Here is a 22,073-nt window from a genome sequence, read left to right as displayed (position 1 = left end):
GAGGTTGCAGTGAGCCAAGGTTGTGCCATTGCACTCCAGCCTGGGCAACAAGAGCAAAACTTCATCTGGGTGGGGGGGAGTTTCGACTAGAAAGCCAGGGCGGGGAGGATCGCCTGAGGCCAGGAGTTCAAGACCAGCCTGAGCAATATAATAAGACCCCATTGCCACAGAAAAAATTTTTAAAAATTAGCCAGAGGCGGTGGTATGCAGTGAGCTATGACTGCTACTGCACTCCAACCTGGGTGACAGAGCAAGATCGTATCTCAAAAAAAACTAGAAAAATTTAAAGTAGAAGCCCTCTGTTCCACTCTTTGGCCCTTTCACTCAGTGGCAGGTTTCAGTAGAAACTAGTGTTTGTTTACTGTTATCACATCTCAGCTCCCATTCATTTACTTTTTAACCCATTTTTAGCTCTCTACCGTTATCCTCCATGAACTGCCCCAATTCTTGCCAAAAGTGCTCAGAGATAGCAGTAAGTACATATGTAATCTACCGAACATTTCCATTCTTATCTTGGTCTCTCCAGCAGCATTCAGTGTTACTCTTTCTTGAACCCTTTGAGAAAGAAAACAGCTTGGCCAGATAAACCCTTCTCTCATTTTACTTGCACCCTGGCTGTCTTTCTGGTTCTTTGATCCCCACTTTTAGTTTTCTTCATGCATCACTCTTTTTTTTTTGTTTTGTTTTGTTTTGTTTTAGAGGGAGTTTCGATCTTGTCGTCCAGGCTGGAGTGCAGTGGCACAATCTTGGCTCACTGCAACCTCTGCCTCCCAGGTTCGAGTGATTCTCCTTCCTCAGCCTCCCAAGTAGCTGGAATTACAGGCGCACCACCATGCCGGGCTAATTTTTGTATTTTTAGTAGAGACGGGGGTTTCACCATATTGATCAGGCTGGTCTCGAACTCCTGACCTCAGGTGATCCACCCGCCTCACCTTCCCAAAGTGCTGGGATTACAGGCATGAGCCACTGTGCCTGGCCTCTCCTTCATGCATTACTGATTCAATAATATTATATTCCTTGGCCATCTTCTGAGAATGCTGTGCCTCGGAGAGCTTGTGTATTTACCTTACAGTGGATGGCTTCTATATTTTTATCTCTAGGCTAACCTTACTTGCTGAGCTCTCTGTATCTGTTTACTTATTTACTCTTCATTTATTCACAATTATTTTTAAAAATTGAGAACATACTATGTATTGTTGCTTTGCTGGGCTCTGGAGAATTTATATTCTACTGTAGTGTTTCTCCAAGTGTAGGTTACTGCCAGCCTTTATCATTTGGGATGCTTGTGAAAAATGCAGATTCCTAGTCTCTTCATCTGGTTCATTCACTTGTGATCTCTACCTGTGGGCGTTATTTATACCGAAAGTTGCAAACCTGTGGTCTCCTAGATGAGACATCACCACTTGATGTCTTAAGAGTAACTTAAAGTTCGTACGTTCAAAAGTTCATTACTCTCTCCCATCTCTCATTGTGCCTAGATTTTATGAATGGCACCATTAGTTACCATAACCTGACTCAGATATACCCCTCATTCTCCCTCATTCCCCCTCCACCAACACCCTCATCAGTTGTTGGCTAAGCTCCTTGATTGTGAGTTCTCACCTTCTCTTGACTTTGCTTCTTTCGCTTGTTTCTTTTGTGTGTATGTTTTGTTTTGTTTGAGATAGTCTTGCTCTGTTGCCCAGGCTGGAGTTCAGTGGTGCAGACTCGGCTCACCACAACCTCCGCCTCCTGGGTTCAAGCGAGTCTCCTGCCTCAGCCTCCCGATTAGCTGGGATTACAGGTGTGTACCACCATGCCTGGCTAATTTTTGTATTTTTAGTAGAGACGGAGTTTCACCACGTTGGCCAGGCTGGTCTTGAACTCCCAACCTCAGGTAATCCACCCGCCTCAGCCTCCCATGAGCCACTTACAGGCATGAGCCACTGCACCCAGCCTTTCACTTGTTTCTTATACCTTTCTGGTTTGTGTGTCTCTCTCTTTCTTTTGGACCTTTGTAATATTTTTCCCTTGCCTTCCATCTCCCCTGCCTGTACTTTATTCTCTTAACTTCTATAAATACAAAAATGATCCTGGTTGCTTCCTTTTAGTCTTTCATGGTTATTTCTTGCCTAGAGGATGAGCTCCAGGCCTTTTCAGCCTTGTCTGTGAAGTCACGAAGAATTTATAGCGGAGATGAGTCTTAAAGCAGTGCTGCTTAAGCTTGAGTGTGCCTGTGAATCACCTACAGATCTTACTGAACTGAAGATTCAGTGTCAGTAGTTCTGAGGGGCGAGGCCTGAAATTCCGAAGCTCTGAAAAACTCCCAGGTGTTGCCAATGCTGCTGGTCCACGGGCCACACTTGGAGTGTGAAAGTCTGGAAAGACTGCCTCCTAGAAATAGTTGGATGCTTCCATCTCTCTTCTCTCAAAGTGTTCTAAACATACTTTGACGATAGTCTGTATCACACTGCATTTGCAGCGTCCTGTACAGACTTTACTTCTGAATGAGAGGTGGCCTGTGTACATGTGAGAACCACCTCTCCTATTAACACATGGAAATGCTATAATGATTAGACACTTATACACCCAGAGCCTGAAAATATGAAAGGAAAATCTGCATATTCCAGAAACCAAGAGGGAATGCAAAGTAGTGGGTTGGTCTTGTCTGCTAATTTGAATCCCGGGGAGGTTTCAATTTACTGATATTTCTTCTCGTTATTGGTCGTATTTTCCTCATTCTTTCTTCGCATGGCTAGAAATTTTTTAATAGATGCCAGACATTTTGAATTTCACCGTGTTGGGTGCTGGATGTTTTTGTTTTTCTGGACTCTTGACTGAGTTCTTCAATTTCTTTTCTTTTTTTTCTTTTTTTTTCTTTTTTTTTGAGATGGAGTCTTGCTCTATTGCCCAGGCTAGAGTGCAGTAGCACGATCTTGGCTCACTGCAACCTCCGCCTCCCAGATTCAAGTGAGTGTCCTGTGCAGCCTCCTGAGTAGCTGGGATTACAGGCACACGAGACCACACCTGGCTAATTATTTTTTGTATTTTTAGAAGAGACGGGGTTTCACCGTGTTGGCCAGGCTGGTCTCGAACTCCTGACCCCACATTATCTTCCCGCTTTGGCCTCCCAAAGTGCTGGGATTACAGGCATGAGCCACTGCCCGGCCTACCTTATTTTCTGTGTCATAGGAATCACTCTCTTCCTTTGCTTGATGTCCAATATCTTCAAAACTGTTGTCTCCTGTATTTTTTTCTGATTTTTTGGTTGTTTCAGGTGGGAGAGAGTAAATCCAGTTAGTGTTTCTTCATCTTGTCCAAAAGTTGAAGGCTTGGTGGGTGGTGGGAAGAGTAGGGTTTTTAGTATTAGTGTGAGTACAGAGTCAGTGCTGCACACTAGTCATAATAACTTCAAACATCCATCCACAGAAAGTAGATAAAGTGTGGTATATTAGGAAAACTATCCGGTAACAAGAGTGAATACATGATAGCTAAATGTAACAACATGGGTGAATCTCACAAACATAAGGCAACCCAGAGAGGCCAGACAGAAAATATACATCCTATGGGATTCCATTTATATAAAAATTTAAAGCCAGCAAAACTAGTCTGTACTGTTAGAAGTCAGGACAGGGAGTACCCTTGAGGGGAGTGTAGTACATGGAAGGAGACCTGAGGGGACTTCTGGGGTTCTACTAATACCGTTTTTTGATCTGGGTACTGGTTACATGGCAGTTTCACTTTGAGAAAATTCTTTGAGCTGTGTACTTACATGTGACTTCATCATATGTACATTATGTATCAATAAAAAGTACCCCCTCACACCACTTCCCCAACAAAAAGGTCAAGGCTGCAAGCCAAATGCATTACAGGAAGGTAAGAACTGGATTCCCAGTATAGAACCTGGAAAGCAAGTCGTCTGCCCTAGGCTGAGGGTGGAAATGGACACCCATGAGAAAGCTTGTGCAACGTGTAGGAATCATAGGCTCAAGTTCATACTGTCTAGGAAATGCAGAAACCCTGATCTGAGACACTAAAAGAAAAACTGGTTGGAAACCAGTAAAACTTGTAAGACCCTGTCTGAGCCACTTATAATCCTGCCCCACTTTAAGGTCTCCACCATTGAGGCCTTTTTGAAACACTAGGCAATTGATCACAGTGCCCTCCGCCCCCGCCCCCCATCACCCATGCCGGAGTGTAGTGGCACGATCTTGGCTCACTGCAACCTCTGCCTCCTGGGTTCAAGTCATTCTTGTGCCTCAGCTTCCCGAGTAGCTAGAATTATAGGTGTGTGCCACCACGCTCAGCTACTTTTTCTATTTTTAGTAGAGACGGGGTTTTGCCGTGTTGGACAAGCTGGTCTTGAACTCCTGACCTCAAGTGATCCACCTGCCTCGTCTTCCCAAAGTGTTAGAATTACAGGCGTGAGCCACTGCACCAGCCCCAAGGCTACTTCTGACCTTGGAAACTTCGTTATTTTGAAAAAAAAAACCACTGGGATTTAAAAAATTATTTTGAAAAAGAAATCACTGGGGTTTTATAAAAATTTTTGAAAAAAATCTCTGGGATTTTAGAGCTCTTTATTCTGTCATCCACATCTCAAACTCTTTCATGATTTCTATGTAGAAATCTGTAGATTGGCGTCCAACACACTGGTCATGCCCAAAGGCATTGTTTCCACGTGTGGAATGATGGTCCAGAGCAAAGCTTTGTTGACATGTTTATTAAGAGTTTTGTAAGGAGAAGATTTTCTGGGCGTGTGCAACCCAACTTCCCCATTAAAGCCACAGCTCCTCAACAGCAGGGAATTCACCTGTTGCTTGTTGCATCTTTAGTGCATATGATAATGACTAGTGTACATTCGGGGCTCTAAAGATGTTGTTCAGTAAGTGACTGCGAAGTAGTCATGGAGTACCACTGTGTGCCAAGCATGGTGCTACAGGTGTTTTGTTCATTTGGTGACCTAATGGATATTCTTTTATTGTTTTGACAAACATTTCAAGTAATTTGTACCACGTGGCCTTGTTGGTTGCATTGTGTAAGTTGAAACAGTATTCTGCGAGGTAGGATCTTGTACCCTAGGGGGTACACAACAAACTGATCCGTTGGGTTTTGGAAAGAAAATATTAGAAAGAGACAGGGACAGAGGGGAGGCACAAATATGTTTTTTTAAAGGTCCTGTGATATAGTCTGGCTTATTTTGAGTAGAAATGTCAGACACAGTACTTAACAATTCTCTTCATCCATAAACCTCTGTGGCTGTTGGGAGAGTCAGAATGAGTCTATGATAAAATACTGCATTCTCAACACGAAAAGTTCTTCAAAGGAGAAGGTGTATCTAATGGTATTTAAAGTAAAACATCTTGGGAGAAGGGAAAAATAGGATCTACTTTAAACTTTACCAAAATGTAATCACCTCTAGACTATTCAGTACAGTTTAGATGGTCTTCGTTGCTGCTGTTTTTAACCGAAAGCCTTGCCACAGGCACTGAGATTATTGGTGGGCCAGGTTTCTCTGTTATTTGGTCAGCAGTTAACCTGCATGTTTTTGGTAGTTTAATAGCACTTAAGGATCACACAGTGGGACCAACAGATAAAAATCACTGGGATTTTAGACCTTGTTCTGTCGTCCACATCTCTAAACTTTTTCATCATTTCTGTGTCTTTGCCTGTCCCCCTCTCTGGGCTGCATTCTAGGTAGCTTCTTCTAATCTAGATTCCAATTCTTTTGTAAGCTGTGAGTATGCAGGATTCTGTATTACTTGTCTTTTGAATTTCTGATGTCAGTGATCATAACTGTCATTTCTAGAACTTGTGTGGTTCTTTTCATATTATTTGTGGTCATATATGATGATTTCCCTCATTTCCTTCTCTTCTCTTGGGTTTCGTTCAGGTACAGGGAGGTTGCATTCTTGGCCCAAACCCACGTGGTTAGGTGTTCTCCAAGAAGACTTTTTTCTTTTTTGTTTTTGTTTTTGTTTTAGATAGAGTCTTTCTCTGTCACCCACGCTGAAGTGCAGTGGCGCGATCTCGGTTCATTGCAGCCTCCGCCTCCCAGGTTCAAGGGATTCTCATGCCTCAGCCTTCTGAGTAGCTGGGACCACAGGTGCACACCACCATGCCTGGCCATATTTTGTCTTTTTTAGTAGAGACGGAGTTTCACCATGTTGACCAGGCTGGTCTCGAACTCCTGACCTCAAGTGATCCACCTGCCTCCACCTTTGAAAGTGCTGGGATTGCAGGCATGAGCCACTGCGCCTGGCCAAGACTTTTTTCTTTTGTTCTATTTCACTGAGGACTTAATCCAAGATAGACAGCATCTGCATCTTCCCTGTATGGATCAGGATTTTTCTGCTTGCCTTTCAGGAAGTCCAGATTTACACAAGGCTCTCAGAACAGTTGTACTGTCAGTATTATCTCAGGCTTCTCTCCATCTCCAGGTCACCAGGGACCAGTGGATGGTCAGGAGGCAAGCATGGACTCCAGCACTCACTTGCTGAGAGATTTTTTTCTCCTTTCTGACCTTAGAGGCTCTTCTCTTTATTTTCCTAACGGTTCAATTATGTATTGTAAAACATGCTTTTACTACACTTGTATTAAAAAGGAAGAGAGAAAAGTTTATATCTATGAATATGTACATATATAACTCATGTATACCATAAATATGTGTATGTATTTTGACTTGTATATGCATTTTTAAAACCTCTGGAAGGACAAGAAACTAGTAATGCTAGGGAAGCAGTAATGGAAACAGGCAGATGAGGGGGTAGTGGTGGCAGATTTCTTTTATCAGACCCTCTTAATATTTTTAGTGATTTGAGCCATATCAGTATATTACCAGTTCAGGGGCTGAACGTGGTGGCTCATGCCTGTAATCCCAGCACTTTAAGAAGCCAAGACAGGAGGATTCTTTGAGCCCAGGAGTTCAAGACCAGCCTGGGCAATATAGTGAGACCCCATCTCCATAAAAAAAAATTTAAAAATTAGCCTGGTTTGGTGGCGTGTACCTGTCATCCTAGCTACTGGGGAGGCTGAAGTGGCAGGATCGCTTGAGCCCGGGAGATGTAGATAATTATACCACTGCATGCCAGCTTGAGCAACAGAGCAAGACCCCGTCTCTCTCATATATATATATATATATATATATATATATATATATATATATATATATCTCCTTTTCAATCAATTAATTGTGTAATATAAACTTTTTCCCCAGCAGTCTAGATGTTCTTTACCCGGTAGGTTTCAGGCATCTAGTCTGCTATTTTGTTAGAAACAGAATAGTGATTACTTTTGTGGTTATATGCATTTTAGATCATGGTTTTGCCCATCTGGTCCTCTAGATGAACTCTGTAGATCAATATTTTCCAAACTATCTATGGCAAAGCAGTTGTTCTTTAAAATTTTTCCAATCTGGCTGGGTGTAGTGGCTCACATCTGTAATCCCAGCACTTTGGGAGGCTGAGGCGGGCAGATCACGTAGGATCAGGAGCTCGAGACCAACCTGGCCAACATGGTGAAACCCTGTCTCTACTGAAAATACAAAAAGTTAGCTGGACATGGTGGTACATACCTGGAATCTCAGCTACTCGGGAGGCTGAGGCAGGGGAATCACTTGAACCCGGGAGGTGAAGGTTGCAGTAGCTGAGATCGCACCACTGCGCTTCAGCCTGGATGGCAGAGCAAAACTCTGTCTTTAAAAAAAAAAAAAAAAATTTCCAATCTGCCATGAGCCAGTACTTTGGTAACTACAATAAAAATAAATTGCTGATCACATGCTTGATGTCATGGCAATGTTAAATTGCTATACAAGTTTCTAAAAGGTTTCACTCAATTGTTTCTCACTTGCAAACCAGTAAAAAGCAACTACTGGATCAGACCACACTTTGAGTAGCACTGCGATAGATGGTGCTCCAGTGTTTTCTGTTACTTGGTGTATCAGAAATTGATTCCACCCTGTTCTAGAAATTTCTTGTTGATTTTTAAGTTTTTCCATTGTAAACCTGGTGTGTGTGGGCGTGCATTTGTTCATGTGTGTATAAAACTGTTTGTATGGCTTTATCTGAAACATTAGATATTTGCTACAGCACACACTTGCCTTAGTTAGAGACCAAAACCCATGGCTAACTGGTCTGGGTAGTGGTACTGGTGTCCCTCCAAAAGTCACTCCCAGTTTAATAGTGGATTTTATCAAATCAAGATGTGTTGATGCAAGTATTTTTTGATCATCTGAAAGTTCTCATTGGTTGATTTTCACAGTAAGTCAGAGCTGCCATCTGGCTGGCAGCAATTGTAAGGTACCATTGATGTCAGAGATGTTAAAATGTGGAAGAACATGTGTCTTAGAATATCTTGCAGATGGACCCATGATTGTTCTAGTGTCTAATTACTGTCGAATGCTTGGAGACTTGTTTATGAGAAGTACTCGTCATGTATTTATGAGAAGTAGGAGGAAGTCTTCAGTGGCTTCCTTTAGAAACCACCACTATACTGAATGGCATCTTGTTGCGACAGCCTGATGTTAACTGGGGCATGTTGTCTGTTCTCCAGCATTGCTGCTTTCTTTTCTTTGAGACAGAGTCTCACTGTGTTGCCCATGCTGGAGTGCAGCGGCGCAATCTTGGCTCACTGCAACCTCCACCCCCTGGGTTCAAGCGATTCTTCTGCCTCAGCTTCCCGAGTAGCTGGGATGATAGGCACCCACCATCACGCCCAGCTTTTTTTTTTTTTTTTTTTTTTTTTTTTTAAGTAGAGATGGGGTTTCACTGTGTTGGCCAGACTGGTCTCGAACTCCTGACCTCAAGTGATCCACCCACCTTGGCCTCCCAAAGTGCTGGGATTACAGGCGTGAGCCACCGCACCTGGCATTGCTTTTCTCGTTAGGAGCCTTGCTGTGCTGCAGCATCCTTGCAATGGACCAGCAGTGAGAATGTTGGCCATTTGGCCACTTATCTGTGAACCGGTGGCACTGGTATATCTTCCAGTGTCATTAATAGACATTTTTCTCATCATTTAGTTTTTTTTCTTTCTTTCAGTTTCCTTCTGTTCTACCCCTGCCATTCTGACCTTATTAATATTGGGAGTTCCAGTTGTCCCATTATCTTGCTTGCCGTGCACACTGCTTGATACTTCTTTTAACTGTATTATCTCCCTGCAAAGAAATTTATCAGAAAGTTCTGGTTATCCTTTCATAATTTTCTGCTGCAGACGGGGTTTTATTTTACCTGTTTTTATAGTTCTGTGGCCACTTCGATGGCAATTTAAGAGGAAGAGGAGTTAATCTTTGGGCTAACACTGCCATTCGTTTCTTCACCATGTATTTTATTGAAATGTCTGCACTGTGCCTGGCGTAGTTCTGTGAGTACAGCAATAGTCAGAGAGTACATCATGGGTATTCAATCTTTTGGCTTCCCTGGGTCACACTGGAAGAAGAGTAATTGCCTTGGATCATATATAAAATACACTAACACTAACCATAGCTGATGAGCTTTCAAAAATCACAAAAATCTCACAATGTTTGAAGAAAGTTTATGAATTTGTGTTGGGCCACATTCAAAGTCATGCTTACCTGGTGCTACTTCCCTTCATGTTTAGATCTTCTTTTAGAAAGATGTCAACTTTTAAAAATCTTAACTTAGAATTTAGTGATTTATTGATAGCTTGTAAGTGCTTTGATTTGACACGAATGTATTCTATAGAAATAATTTTTGTATCATTTGCTTTTTAGCCGATTACACCTCAACAAGAAGGCAACTGACAAACAGCCTTATAGCAAGCTCCCAGGTGTCTCTCTTCTGAAACCACTGAAAGGAGTAGATCCTAACTTAATAAACAACCTGGAAACATTCTTTGAATTGGATTATCCCAAAGTAAGTACAGTGTTATGGTTTTTTGTTTTGTTTTGTTCCCCTCATGATGAACCTTTAGTGATTTTAATACTGTAAAAGGTGAAGGTATTAAAAATTCATGATGAGGTTGGCCTCATAAAATATAAGCTTTAGTAGTAGTCATCACAGAACAGAAATGTAATGAGGAAGGGGTATAAATTCCCTTTCTAACCACCTGTATGTCCGTGTGAAGTAGAGATCCCTGAGTAAACCTGAAACTCAGACAATGTCAAGTGCCTGGTAGTTTGAAAATAAAAATTTTCTTCCATGAGAGTTGGATGTGAACAATAGGAAGAGGAGACAAGGAGAGGGAGAAAGCAATGTTAGTGGTCTGAAATGGGTTGCAGTATAGCTAGAACGCAACATGACTTCCTTGGAGAAACTGGCTTTGAGCCTAGAGTAGATTACAATTAGTGGTAAGGTAGGGTTTCATCTTACCTCATTTTTAATTTCCTTACTGTTCTGATTTTATTTTATTTTATTTTATTTTATTTTATTTTATTTTATTTATTTTTTTTTTTTTTTGAGACGGAGTCTCACGCTGTTGCCCAGGCTGGAGTGCAGTGGCGCGATCTCGGCTCACTGCAAGCTCCGCCTCCCGGGTTCCCGCCATTCTCCTGCCTCAGCCTCCTGAGTAGCTGGGACTACAGGCGCCCGCCACCGCGCCCGGCTAATTTTTTGTATTTTTAGTAGAGACGGGGTTTCACTGTGGTCTCGATCTCCTGACCTTGTGATCCGCCCGCCTCGGCCTCCCAAAGTGCTGGGATTACAGGCTTGAGCCACCACGCCCGGCCCTGTTCTGATTTTAATAGCTAATTGTATTGCTTATGCCATTTGTCTTTATAATCTGTATATCTATAAACTCAGTGTACTCCCTTAATTGGAGAACTTCCGGTTTTCTTGAGATGAAAGTATTTTTTTTTATCACTTTGCTTTAGTAGTCCACCTGTAGTTTCTTAGAAGAACTTAATATTCTTTGATTTTCGTACTTAGCTTTACAGCAGCTTTGTATTAAATTGCTTATTTGAGACACTGCTTTTGAAAGGTCATTTTAGTGGTAACAGATCAGTTTGTGGGAAGAATGTGTCTTTAAGCTTCTACCCACTTGACTCTCAGTACGGTTTAATTTTCCCTTTGCAGTCTCTATTCACTTGCCTCAGTTTTTACCCTATTGCCTCAGTTTTTCCATAGCTATTTTTGCTACTGGGGAGTCATCCCTCTTAATTTTTTTGGACAGGGTAGCTCAAATAGTCAGAAGGAAGATGATATGCACACTACACTTCTCATGGTGACTGGTTTTCATGCTCTTATTTCTTTTCTTTTAGCCTTTATTTTTCTCGGTAGCACCAATGAAAAGAATAGAGAAGACACAGATGTGATAGCCTTAATGCAGCACTTATTAAGTAGGTAGACATGAGTATCATTCAGTTGTATTTTTAGTGTTTTTATATTACTGCTTTGGAGTTTGGGAGTTTAGAAGCCAATTTTGGAGTATTGAAAGCTGTTTTGAAGCAAAAAAATTGTATGTTCTAGCTTGTGTTTATATGTTTAATAATTTTAGAAATTTGAATTAAATGTGTTAACGTCAATCAATTAAATACATAGTTTTTTAAAAAATAAGATATAATTGTATATACTTGTTTTTTCAGACTAAAAAATGTGAAACTTAGCCTTTTGTAATTCAGAAAGAAGGATATAAATAAAATTAATTGTAAAATAAGCTTTGCAGTGAGAAAACTGAAAGATTTTCAAGCTCTGTAAAAGTAAATGCAAAGGAGAATTAATGTTTATGAATGAAAGAAATTTTTTATTGATTATGAATGAATCTTAGAGCATAGCTTAGAGTCTTGTGCATTATCATTGTGAAGCTTAATCTCGCATTTCAGTTTTTAACTGTCCTCTTTCATTTTCCGCATTCAACCACTCTTAAAATTGGTTATGGAATTTTTATGTTGTGGTGCTTGTGAGACAATAGTCATGGGATTTAAATGCTTGAGGAAATTAGTGAGGGGTTTAGTTGTATAAATATATATATATATTTTTAAGACAGTATCTTGCTTTGTCACCTAGGCTGAAGCATAGTAGCACAGTCATGACTCACTGCAGCCTCGGCCTCCCAGGCTCAAGCAGTCCTCCCACCTCACCCTCCCTAGTAGCTGGGACTATGGGCATGTGCTACCACACCTGGCTAATTTTTGTATTTTTTGTAGAGAGTGTTGCCATGTTGCTGGGGTTGGTCTTGAACTCCTGGGCTCAAGCAATCTCCCCACCTCAGCCTCCTAAAGTGCTGGGATTACAAACGTGAGCCACCATGTCGTACTGAAAGAATTTTTAAAAGTAGCCCCAGGGATATATGTATCCTTTGATTATGAACATTTCTAATGAGTCCATAACTGATTTATTGTGAATGAAGATTTTGGTCAGGCGTGGTGGCTTGTGCTTGTAAATCCCAGCACTTTGGGAGGCTGAGGTGGGAGGATTGCTTGAGGCCAGGTGTTCAAGACCAGCCTGGGCAACCCCACCTTCAAAAAAAATAAAAATTAAAAAATTGAAATAAAAACATTTTTTGGAAATTACAGTTTAGAATGATCTCAAGAGCTCTTGTTTTCACTTAGCGTAGTAGTTCTTTTTCCATTTAGTTATATCATTTAAGTGGGTTGAGGAGAAAGCTATTTTGACATTCATTGTAAAATGAATAATAGTATCTGCAGATTATTTTATTCTTTGTTGGTACATAATTTTGTTTTCTAATTATAAAAGTATATTTAGCTGTATAAATAGAACATTTGGAAAGCAGAAAAGTGCAAAGTACCTGCAATCTAAGGGAAATGTTTGATCTCACAGCATTTTATTTACTTTGTAAAAACCAAATACAATGACAAATGTTCCACAGGAGACTAAAGTTAAACCACTGAAATCACGCATATCTGAGTGTGAACAGACAAGGCATTTGTGTCACCACGAAGTCAAGGAGACACAAAATAAACATTTACGTGACTGCCAGGTGCAGTGTCCTTTCATATTTGCATTTTGCCTGGTATGAACATCGTTTTACCAGAGTATGGAAATGTTTTCATTTTGGACATAACTTTCTCTTCTCGTATTCAGTTGGGACCATCAGAGGCCATTTGGGGGAAATAATAGAACATATGTTGGAGTTTTAAAATTTTATTTGATTTTGGACATGTGCAAGAAAATTTGCTACTACTGGTACTTGCTCTGAATTTCTAGGTTTCAATTTTTGTAAGACTATACTAGTTGCCCTGAAAGATCTCTGTGCTGTATACATCTTACAGATCTACTTTTGTACTGATACTCATTCCTTGGGAAGACATAAAAGAATGAAAAGGCGATGCAGTTCATTTTCCACAACATTGAACATTCATTTGTCACCAGCATAGAAAGGATTTGGGGAGAGATTAAGCAGTAGCAGGAATAGTCAGTAATCTGCATCTAAAGGGGCTTGATGGCTTTACTTCAGTACATTCTGGCCATGTGAAGAATACCTAAATTAACTATCAGAGTTATTAACAGAGTGAACCTATCATAACTATGATTTTTTTTTCTTTTTTGCAATTATAGAATTAATTTATTTATTTATTTTTCCTTTTGAAGCAGAGTCTTGCTCTGCCACCCAGGCTGGAGTACAGTGCCACAATCTTGGCTCACTGCAACCTCCACCTCCTGGGTTCAAGCAATTCTCCTGTGTCAGCCTCCCGAGTAGCTGGGATTACAGGCGCATGCCACTACCCCTGGCTAATTTTTGTATTTTTATTAGAGAGAGGATTTCATCGTGTTGGCCAGTCTGGTCTTGAATTCCTGACCTCAGTTGATCCACCCACCTCAGCCTCCTAAAGTGCTGGGATTGCAGGTGTGAGCCACCATGCCTGGCCTGATTTAACAATTTTAATACAGGGATTCTTAGCAAATAAAATATCTGATCAAATTGTGAAGACACAGAGCTGATAGCTGAAAAACGATTCCTGGTTAAAAGCTGATACTTTAGAAAATACTTGGAATGCTGCTTCCAATTTGGTGTAATTTCCAATATGAAAAACAAATGAATCTTACGTATTTGAGTCTGAACTTTTTTTTGGATAATATGAATATGAGTCTCTTTTATGCTCTGGCTAATCAGAAAGTATTTGTTTTTAATTAAAAATTGTGTTTAAGCACTGTAATCAATAAAAATTAAAACTTTTAACCTTGTATCTGAATAAAGGCAGACTGTACCTCCCTTACTTATGACCTCCCTACTTAACACTAGTATAACATTTTTCTTCCCATTGAGTATATATCTAGTACTATATTTTTACAAAGTTTTCTCTTGCTGGGGAAAATAAAAGCTAAGATTAGTTTTTTATTGTACTTTATGGAATTGTATTACTTATAAACATTTCCTTTCATCATATGCAGTCATACTTACAAAATAGAATTAAAAAGGCATTAAAGGCTAGGCATAGTGGCTCATGCCTATAATACCAGCATGTTGGGAGGCTGAGGTGGACAGATCACTTGAGCCCAAGCATTCAAGACCAGCTCGTCGTCTGTACTAAAAATACAAAAATTAGCCAAGTATGGTGGTGCACACCTGTAGTCCCAGCAGTTACTAGGGAGGCTGAGGTGGGAGGATTGCTTGAGCCTGGGAAGTTGAGGCTATAGTGAGCCAAGATCACACCACTGCACTCCAGCCTGGGTGACAGTGAAAGACATTGTCTCAAAAAAAAAAAGCATTAAAGAAACTATGCTATGTTTGGGAAAACAAGGAACTCTTTAGAGCAAGCCTTGCTGAGCAGCCTCCTATAGTAGGAAAGCTCATTGTTACTTTTGTCCTTTGAAAAGTCACTTAACCTCTCTAATCATTATTGTGAAGGTTGTTGCTTTTTTGGTGGCTCAACCAAACATTGTTTTGTGAGTCTGAATGGGAGGCTGGCTGACACTTTCGTGACTTAGAGTCAGCTCTTAAGGAAATTTCAGGAGGATGGTAGAAGTAGGGCCCTTTCCATTTTCAGATTTTATCTGGTCTCTGGAGACCAGGTAACTGTCAAGTTGGTTTCAGTACCTCTTGCGTGGCAAGTTTGGTCAGTCATTAGAGGTGGATATTGGATAGAATAGATAATAATAGCAGTAGGTAGGTAGAAAGTACGAGGAGAATATACATTGTTTTTCCCATCAACTTAATTATTAAAACATGTTTTTCATTTGAAAAAAAATCTTGCTAGCTAAACCTTCTTCGTTAACTTTAGTCTTGGTTCTTTTGTGATCAACTGCAAATTTATTTTATTTTTATTTTTATTTTTTTTCCCCAAGACAGTTTCACTCTTGCTGCCCAGGCTGGAGTACAATGGCTCGATCTCAGCTCACTGCAACCTCCCTCCGCCTCCCAGGTTCAGGCAATTCTCCTGCCTCAGCTTCCCAAGTAGCTGGGATTACAGGCGTATGCCACCACACCTGGCTAATTATTGCATTTTTAGTAGAGATGGGGTTTCACCATGTTGGTCAGGCTGGCCTCGGAACTCCTGACCTCAGGTGATCCACCCGCCCTGGCCTCCCAAAGTGCTGGAGTTACAGGCATGAGCCACCATGCCTGGCCCACAAATTTTTTTATTGACAATTTTTGCTGAGATTATAGGTAGTGGACAAACAATTGTTATTCTCACAAGCACTATAAACATTTTATTTCTACTTTTTACTTGTGTGTGCTTATCAGTGAAAGTAAATATAACAGACTTTGTCATTCTCTTGAGTTAGTTAGCTTTGTTATGCTTTCAGGGACATAATTAACCTCCTTTCTGTGCTTAAAAATGTTCAACCAGTTTTATGTTGTCGTCTTTTTGTTTTGTTTTGTTTTGTTTCTTGAGATTGTGTCGCACGCTGTCACCCAGGCTGGAGTGCAGTGGCGTGATCTGGGCTCACTGCAGCCTCCGCCTCCTGGGTTCAAGTGATTCTCCTGCCTCAGCCTCCCAAGTAGCTGGGATTACAGGCACGTGCCACTACACTTGGCTAATTTTTTGTATTTTTAGTAGAGACAGGGTTTCACCGTATTGCCCAGGCTGGTCTCAGAAACCTGACCTCAAGTGATCCACCAGCCTTGGCTTCCTGAGGTGCTGGGATTACAGGCATGAGCCACCGTGCCTGGCCATTCAAACAGTTTTAGAAAAGATTTGGTAGGAAATTTGTCATTGAGTCAACATGAATTTATTACCACTTCTGGGGGAAAAAAATAAAATCACTGCTTAGAATACATATCCTACAAATAATAGAGTAGTATTTTTGTATGTTAAGGACAAATACTTAAAAAATTTAGTTGTTGGCTGAGCGCGGAGTCTCACGCCTGTAATCCCAGCACTTTGGGAGGCAGAGGCAGGCAGATCACAAGGTCAGGAGTTCAAGACCAGCCTGGCCAATGAAACTCCGTCTCTACTAAAAATGCAAAAGTTAGCCAGACATGGTAGCGAGCGTCTGTAGTCCCAATTACTCCTACTCGGGAGGCTCAGGTAGGAGAATCGATTGAACCTGGGAGGCAGAGGTTGCAGTAAGCTGAGATCATGCCACTGCACTCCAGCCTGGGCGACAACGCAAGACTCCATCTCAAGCAAAAAAAAAAAATTGTTAATGGAAATTTAGGGGTTCAGCTCAGGATTTTATAAATCTGGCTGCATGTCAAATCACCCCAGAGACTCAAAAGTCTAGAATAGGGTCCAATTCTCTTTTTAAAATAAATGCCCCAGGGTAATTTCTTTTTTTTATTTTTCTTTTTTCCTTTTTTTTTTTTTTTTTTTTTGCGACAGGGTCTCACTCTGTCTCCCAGGCTGAAACGTAGTGGCACAGTCTTTGGCTCACTGCAGCCTCAACCTCCTGGGCTCAAGCAGTCCTCCCACCTCAGCTTCCCAAGTAGCTGGGACCACAGGCATGCCTCACCGTGCCCAGCTAATTTTTAAAATGTTTTGTAGAGACATGGCCTCGCCTTTTTTCCCAGGCTGCTCTCGAACTCCTAGGCACAAGCAGTCTTCCCACCTTAACCTCCCAAAGTGCTGGGATTACAGGCATGAGCCACCTTGCCCAGCCCCAGGGTAATTTTGTCACAGCTAGGCAAGTGTTAAGAAATGCCTTTCTTAATTTACTGTTAAAAATCTAAACATAGCACTGGGCAAAATAAAGTTGTGGGTATTTTCTTAGTTACAAGACTAAACATTCATTTCAAGATAGTAAATGTCCATTCAAATCAAATTCTCTTTTGTTTCATAAAGTTATAAAACAAAAAGTGTAATCTTACTTTGTCCTTTTCATGTGATGAATTTGGAAGGGCCCTTTAAATTTATATAATTTGATTTTATATGAAATTTGTTGTACCTTCATGAAATAATATTAAGTGTAGAGACAAAGCTTCTACAGAGAGGGTGTGTTTATTTTGCTTCCTTTTAATGTCACTTTTTATTCTGCTAGGCACCCTGTGAGCAGTTAGTGAATCTTCAGTAGTGATGGCCATGGAGAAGCTTGAGATCCAGTTAATTCCTAGGAGATTGCTATCTGGGAATGGCAAGACTGCAGTTATGGGCACTGCCAGTCTCTTCCTTATTTCTTCTGCTTGCAGATAGGCTCCTAATCAGGAGAAGCTTCATTCCATTAAAGCAACACTTGTTATCATAAGTGTTTGCATCCGTTGTGAATGCTGTCTTTTGAAACTTCGCGTAATACAATTGCTTGTTTATTCCTGTGCTTTTTGTTCAATCAATAAATGCTAGTAAGTGCTTTTTTGTTTTTTAAAGAATTTAACTTACATACAATGCTTTTTGACTAGTATGAAGTACTCCTTTGTGTACAAGATCATGATGATCCAGCCATTGATGTATGTAAGAAGCTTCTTGGAAAATATCCAAATGTTGATGCTAGATTGTTTATAGGTAAGTAAATTCTGTAGTAACCATTTTCCATTGATAGTGTAAAGTATCAGTAACCTCTGCATTGAACTGAAGATTAAGGTGTTAGCCATGTTTGTTTTAAACATGTTTGGTGGAGTACTGAATATGTTTATGTCCTTTTGAGAAAAGTTATAAAAACAAAGGTTTTTTTTTCATATCTGAGATGAACAAAGTCACACAAAAAATATTTTTCCCATTAATCAGACATGAGGGTCTGTTATTTTTTGTTTCTTCAATATTTTAAATGTGTGGTGTTTTCTGTATCTTATTGACTATAATTGGAGTGAATGATATAATTCACTTTTATTATATTACAAGAAGGGTATTTTTCCAAAAGCCTACAGACTTATTTGAAAGACTTATTAAGGTGTATTTGCCCTTAATTTTTTTTTTTTTAACATAGAACTGATGTGATCTCTCTAGAAAACAAGTAAGTCATGTATAACGATACCAGATCATTGCTATTTGAAGATAGAGCAATGATTTAAATTTTTTATTAGCTTAAAATGCAATTTTGAAAATTAATGTAAGTGTAGCACGCCTGCAGATTAATCAGGACCATTACAAATCTATCAACTCATGGTCAGAGACGCTCATTCTTCACATGTGCGATCTTAAACTATTTACTATCATATATTTATGGGGTTTCTTTGTTTTTGTTTTTTTTTTTTTTAAAGACGGATTGTTTGCTCTTACCACCCAGGCTGGAGTGCAATGGCGCAACTTCAGCTCACTGCAACCCCTTCCTCCTGGGTTCAAGCAGTTCTCCTGCTTCAGCCTCCTGAGCAGCTGGGATCACAGGCGTGCATCACCATGCCCAGCTAATTTTTTTCTATTTTTAGCAGAGACAAGGTTTCACCATGTCAGTCAGGCTGGTCTCGAACTGCTGACCTCAGGTGATCCACCTGCCTCAACCTCCCAAAGTGCTGGGATTATAGCCTCCCCAGTAACTGGGATTACACTCATGTGCCACCACACTCAGCTAATTTTTTTGTATTTTTAGTAGAGATGGGGTTTCGCCATGTCAAACTGATCTCGAATTCCTGACCTCAGGTGGCAGGTGATCCACCCCCTGTCGACCTCCCAAAGTGCTGGGATTACAGGCGTGAGCCCATGGTGCCCGGCCATGTGTATTTATATTTAATATGTCTTTATTAAATATCATCTCACTGTATTTATGAATTTATACTGTTTTAATTATAGCTTCAAAATGACACCTATAGCTTTTTTCCTTAGGATTATTTTTTAAATTGACAAATAAAATTTGTATATATTTTTGGTGTACGGCTTGATGTTTTGAAATATATATATATACATTGTGGAATAGCTTATTAAGTTGATTAACATATGCATTTCTGCACATATTTATTCATGGTGGGAAATCTCTCTTAGCAGTTTTCAAGTAAACAACACATTGTTGTATACTTTCTCATGTACTTATACTGTATTTGTGGTGAGAGATCTACTCTCAGTCATTTTCAAGTATACCATACATTGTTGTTAGCTATAGTTGCCATGTTGTACAATTGCCGTTAAATATTGACTCATACTTAACTATTAAGGCCGGGACTTAAGAATTAGAAAAAGTGAAACAGTGAATTTTCAAAGGTAAATGATACAGGTTTCCTTTTGAAAATGGAGAGTTTTTTCCTAAATATATTATTATGAATAATAGAGAATGTTACATAATATGAAAGAATGTTTATTTGAATTGTTAAATATGCAAGTACTTTTCATTTCTATCATGTATCTTTATACTATATTTTTAATGTTGCATAAATCTTTTACTATTGTATCTTTACATTTTTAGGTGGTAAAAAGGTTGGCATTAATCCTAAAATTAATAATTTAATGCCAGGATATGAAGTTGCAAAGTATGATCTTATATGGATTTGTGATAGTGGAATAAGAGGTGAGGTTTTTTTCTTATTTATCTTATGAAACTATTAATTTGAAGAAAAATACTAAAAGCAATCTGCAGATACATTCATGAGTTCTTTTTATTTGCCTGAAAGAGTAATTTATTTCATCATTTCATGGTGATACATCCAGTTAATGCTTACTAAGATTTTGATTTTTTTCATCCTAAACTAGAATGTTGCATGTATTAAAATGTTTTCATTTTGAAGAGAAAATTTCAACCATTAAATTAAAAATGGTCGTGGTTCATTATATAATCTACAAGCTTTCCCATGGGTGTAACTTTTCCCTTGTTTGCCTGACACTTATCTTTAATGTGTTTCGGCTTGCGTAATACACTGTCTCACACAGGGACAGAAATTAATAGGTGCATATTTTATTAGAACACGTACACTTATCAGACTATACGCATGACTTTTAAATGATTTTAGCAAGAAGCCTTTCATATACTGAAATTATAACTTGCGTTTGTGAACACTTATAATAGTTTCAGTGTTCTATAATATTTTGTTATATTCTAATTGCCTTAAGTTTCTTAACCCCAATACTATTCACATCTTGGGCTTTGTTGTGGGAGCTGTCTTCTAGGATGTTTAGCAGCATCTCTGGTATCTACCCATGCGATGCCAGTAGTATCCCCTTCTCAGTAGTAAAAGCAAAAATATCTTCAGATGTTGCCAGATGTCCCCTGTGGGGCAGAATTGCCCCCAGTTGAGAAGCGCTGACCTAGAATGAGTATTTAAGGTCCAAATACAACTTCTCTTTATATAGTAGATTTAGTTCTTAAAGACTTGGAGGAAATGAAAAATAAAGTCATGTAAAAATGATATGAGATGTTTGCTATTTAAAGATTGGGCAATAATTTAAATATTTTGTCAGCTTAAAATGCAAATTAGAAAATGAACATAAGCGTCGCACTCCTATGAGTTAATCAGGACTATTACAAATCTATCAACTCCTGGTCAGAGATGATGTTCCTTCTTCATATTTGCTATCTTCAATTATTCACTATCATATGTTTTTCAGTGTACAGATCTCTGTTCAATATAATCACATTCCATTCCGGTGTGCAAATCTGATACTCGCAGAGAAAGTAGTCTCATCTCCTATGATTGGAGAGTAGAGAAGCCAGCACGAGAACTGAGGTCCTTTTACCTCTGCTCCTGAACCTTTTCCACTAGGACACATTGTCCTTACTCCAATTTAGAAGTTCCGACAGGGGGGTAATCTTTTACTAAGTATATTCTGCCTCTGGTACATAGTAGGTATATACTTTTCTTTTGTTTTCTTTTTTTTTTTTTTTTGAGATGGAATCTTGCTCTGTCGCCCAGGCTGGAGCACAGTGGCGCGATCTTGGCTCACTGCAAGCTCCGCCTCCCGGGTTCACGCCATTCTCCTGCCTCAGCCTCCCAAGTAGCTGGGATTACAGGCGCCCGCCACCTCGCCCGGCTAATTTTTTGTATTTTTAGTAGAGACGGGGTTTCACTGTGTTAGCCAGGATGGTCTCGATCTCCTGACCTCGTGATCCACCCACCTTGGCCTCCCAAAGTGTTAGGATTATAGGCATGAACCACTGCGCCTGGTATATACTTTTCAAAGTATATTCTGCCTCTGGTACATAGTAGGTATATACTGGGCTAAAAAATGTATGAATTAGCTTTCAAGAATCAGGCCCTTTTGAAATTTTGTATTCTCCTCAGAAAGGTGGTGGAGATTCATTTTATTAGAGCCATATGTTTAAAATAATGTTTTTATTAAGAATTTAATAACAATTCACCAAATATATTTTATATTAGTGGGCATTCTACTAAAAAGAAATTTTCTTTTCTCCCCCTCTCTGCCTTTTTTTTAAATTGTAGTAATTCCAGATACACTGACTGACATGGTGAATCAAATGACAGAAAAAGTAGGCTTGGTTCACGGGCTGCCTTACGTGGCAGACAGACAGGGCTTTGCTGCCACCTTAGAGCAGGTGAGTATGGTGGTTGTAAATCATGTTCGTGGTATCAGCCCCCTCATCTCCCAGAAGCTTGAGGCTATGGGAGCAAGAATTAGGTATCTCAAGTTAACTGTATTAAGTCCATTTCGGAACCTGCTATGTTCTAGAAGCCCTGAGTTGAGAGCAGCTGTTTTCATTAGTGAGAAAATTCTTGGGCCCCTGACTGTACCCTGGCAGTGAACAGCTGTGCTCAGGAAATGCCTGTGGTCTTACTGCCAGCTGAACAGTCTAACCTCCTGCCTTGTAGTATTCACTTCCAGTTCTAGAGTTCAGTTCTTCATATTGTTCTTTCAAACGTTCAATCTGAAAAGAATCACTGCCCCCGGCTTTTTTTTTTTTTTTTTTTTTTTTTGACGGAGTCTTGCT

General features: G+C 39.8%; 1 protein-coding gene across 2 annotated transcripts in view; it reads left to right on the top strand.

Moving 5' to 3' along the window:
- Positions 1 to 22,073, top strand: part of UGCG (UDP-glucose ceramide glucosyltransferase) — a 39,279-nt gene that overhangs the window by 8,693 nt on the left and 8,513 nt on the right. For both annotated transcript variants that reach the window (XR_012424469.1, XM_005581067.4), the window contains exons 2-5: positions 9,707 to 9,848; positions 17,668 to 17,770; positions 19,599 to 19,700; positions 21,568 to 21,680. Coding sequence is in view for 1 of the 2 variants with exons in the window: in XM_005581067.4 (XP_005581124.1) it covers positions 9,707 to 9,848; positions 17,668 to 17,770; positions 19,599 to 19,700; positions 21,568 to 21,680 (460 nt within the window). In the remaining variant the exon portion in view is untranslated. The remainder of the gene's footprint in view (positions 1 to 9,706; positions 9,849 to 17,667; positions 17,771 to 19,598; positions 19,701 to 21,567; positions 21,681 to 22,073) is intronic.

Source organism: Macaca fascicularis, chromosome 15, assembly GCF_037993035.2.
Source record: "Macaca fascicularis isolate 582-1 chromosome 15, T2T-MFA8v1.1".
Lineage (NCBI taxonomy): Eukaryota > Metazoa > Chordata > Mammalia > Primates > Cercopithecidae > Macaca > Macaca fascicularis.
The sequence above is the reverse complement of the archived record's forward strand: the minus strand, read 5'-3'. Positions and strand labels throughout refer to the sequence as shown.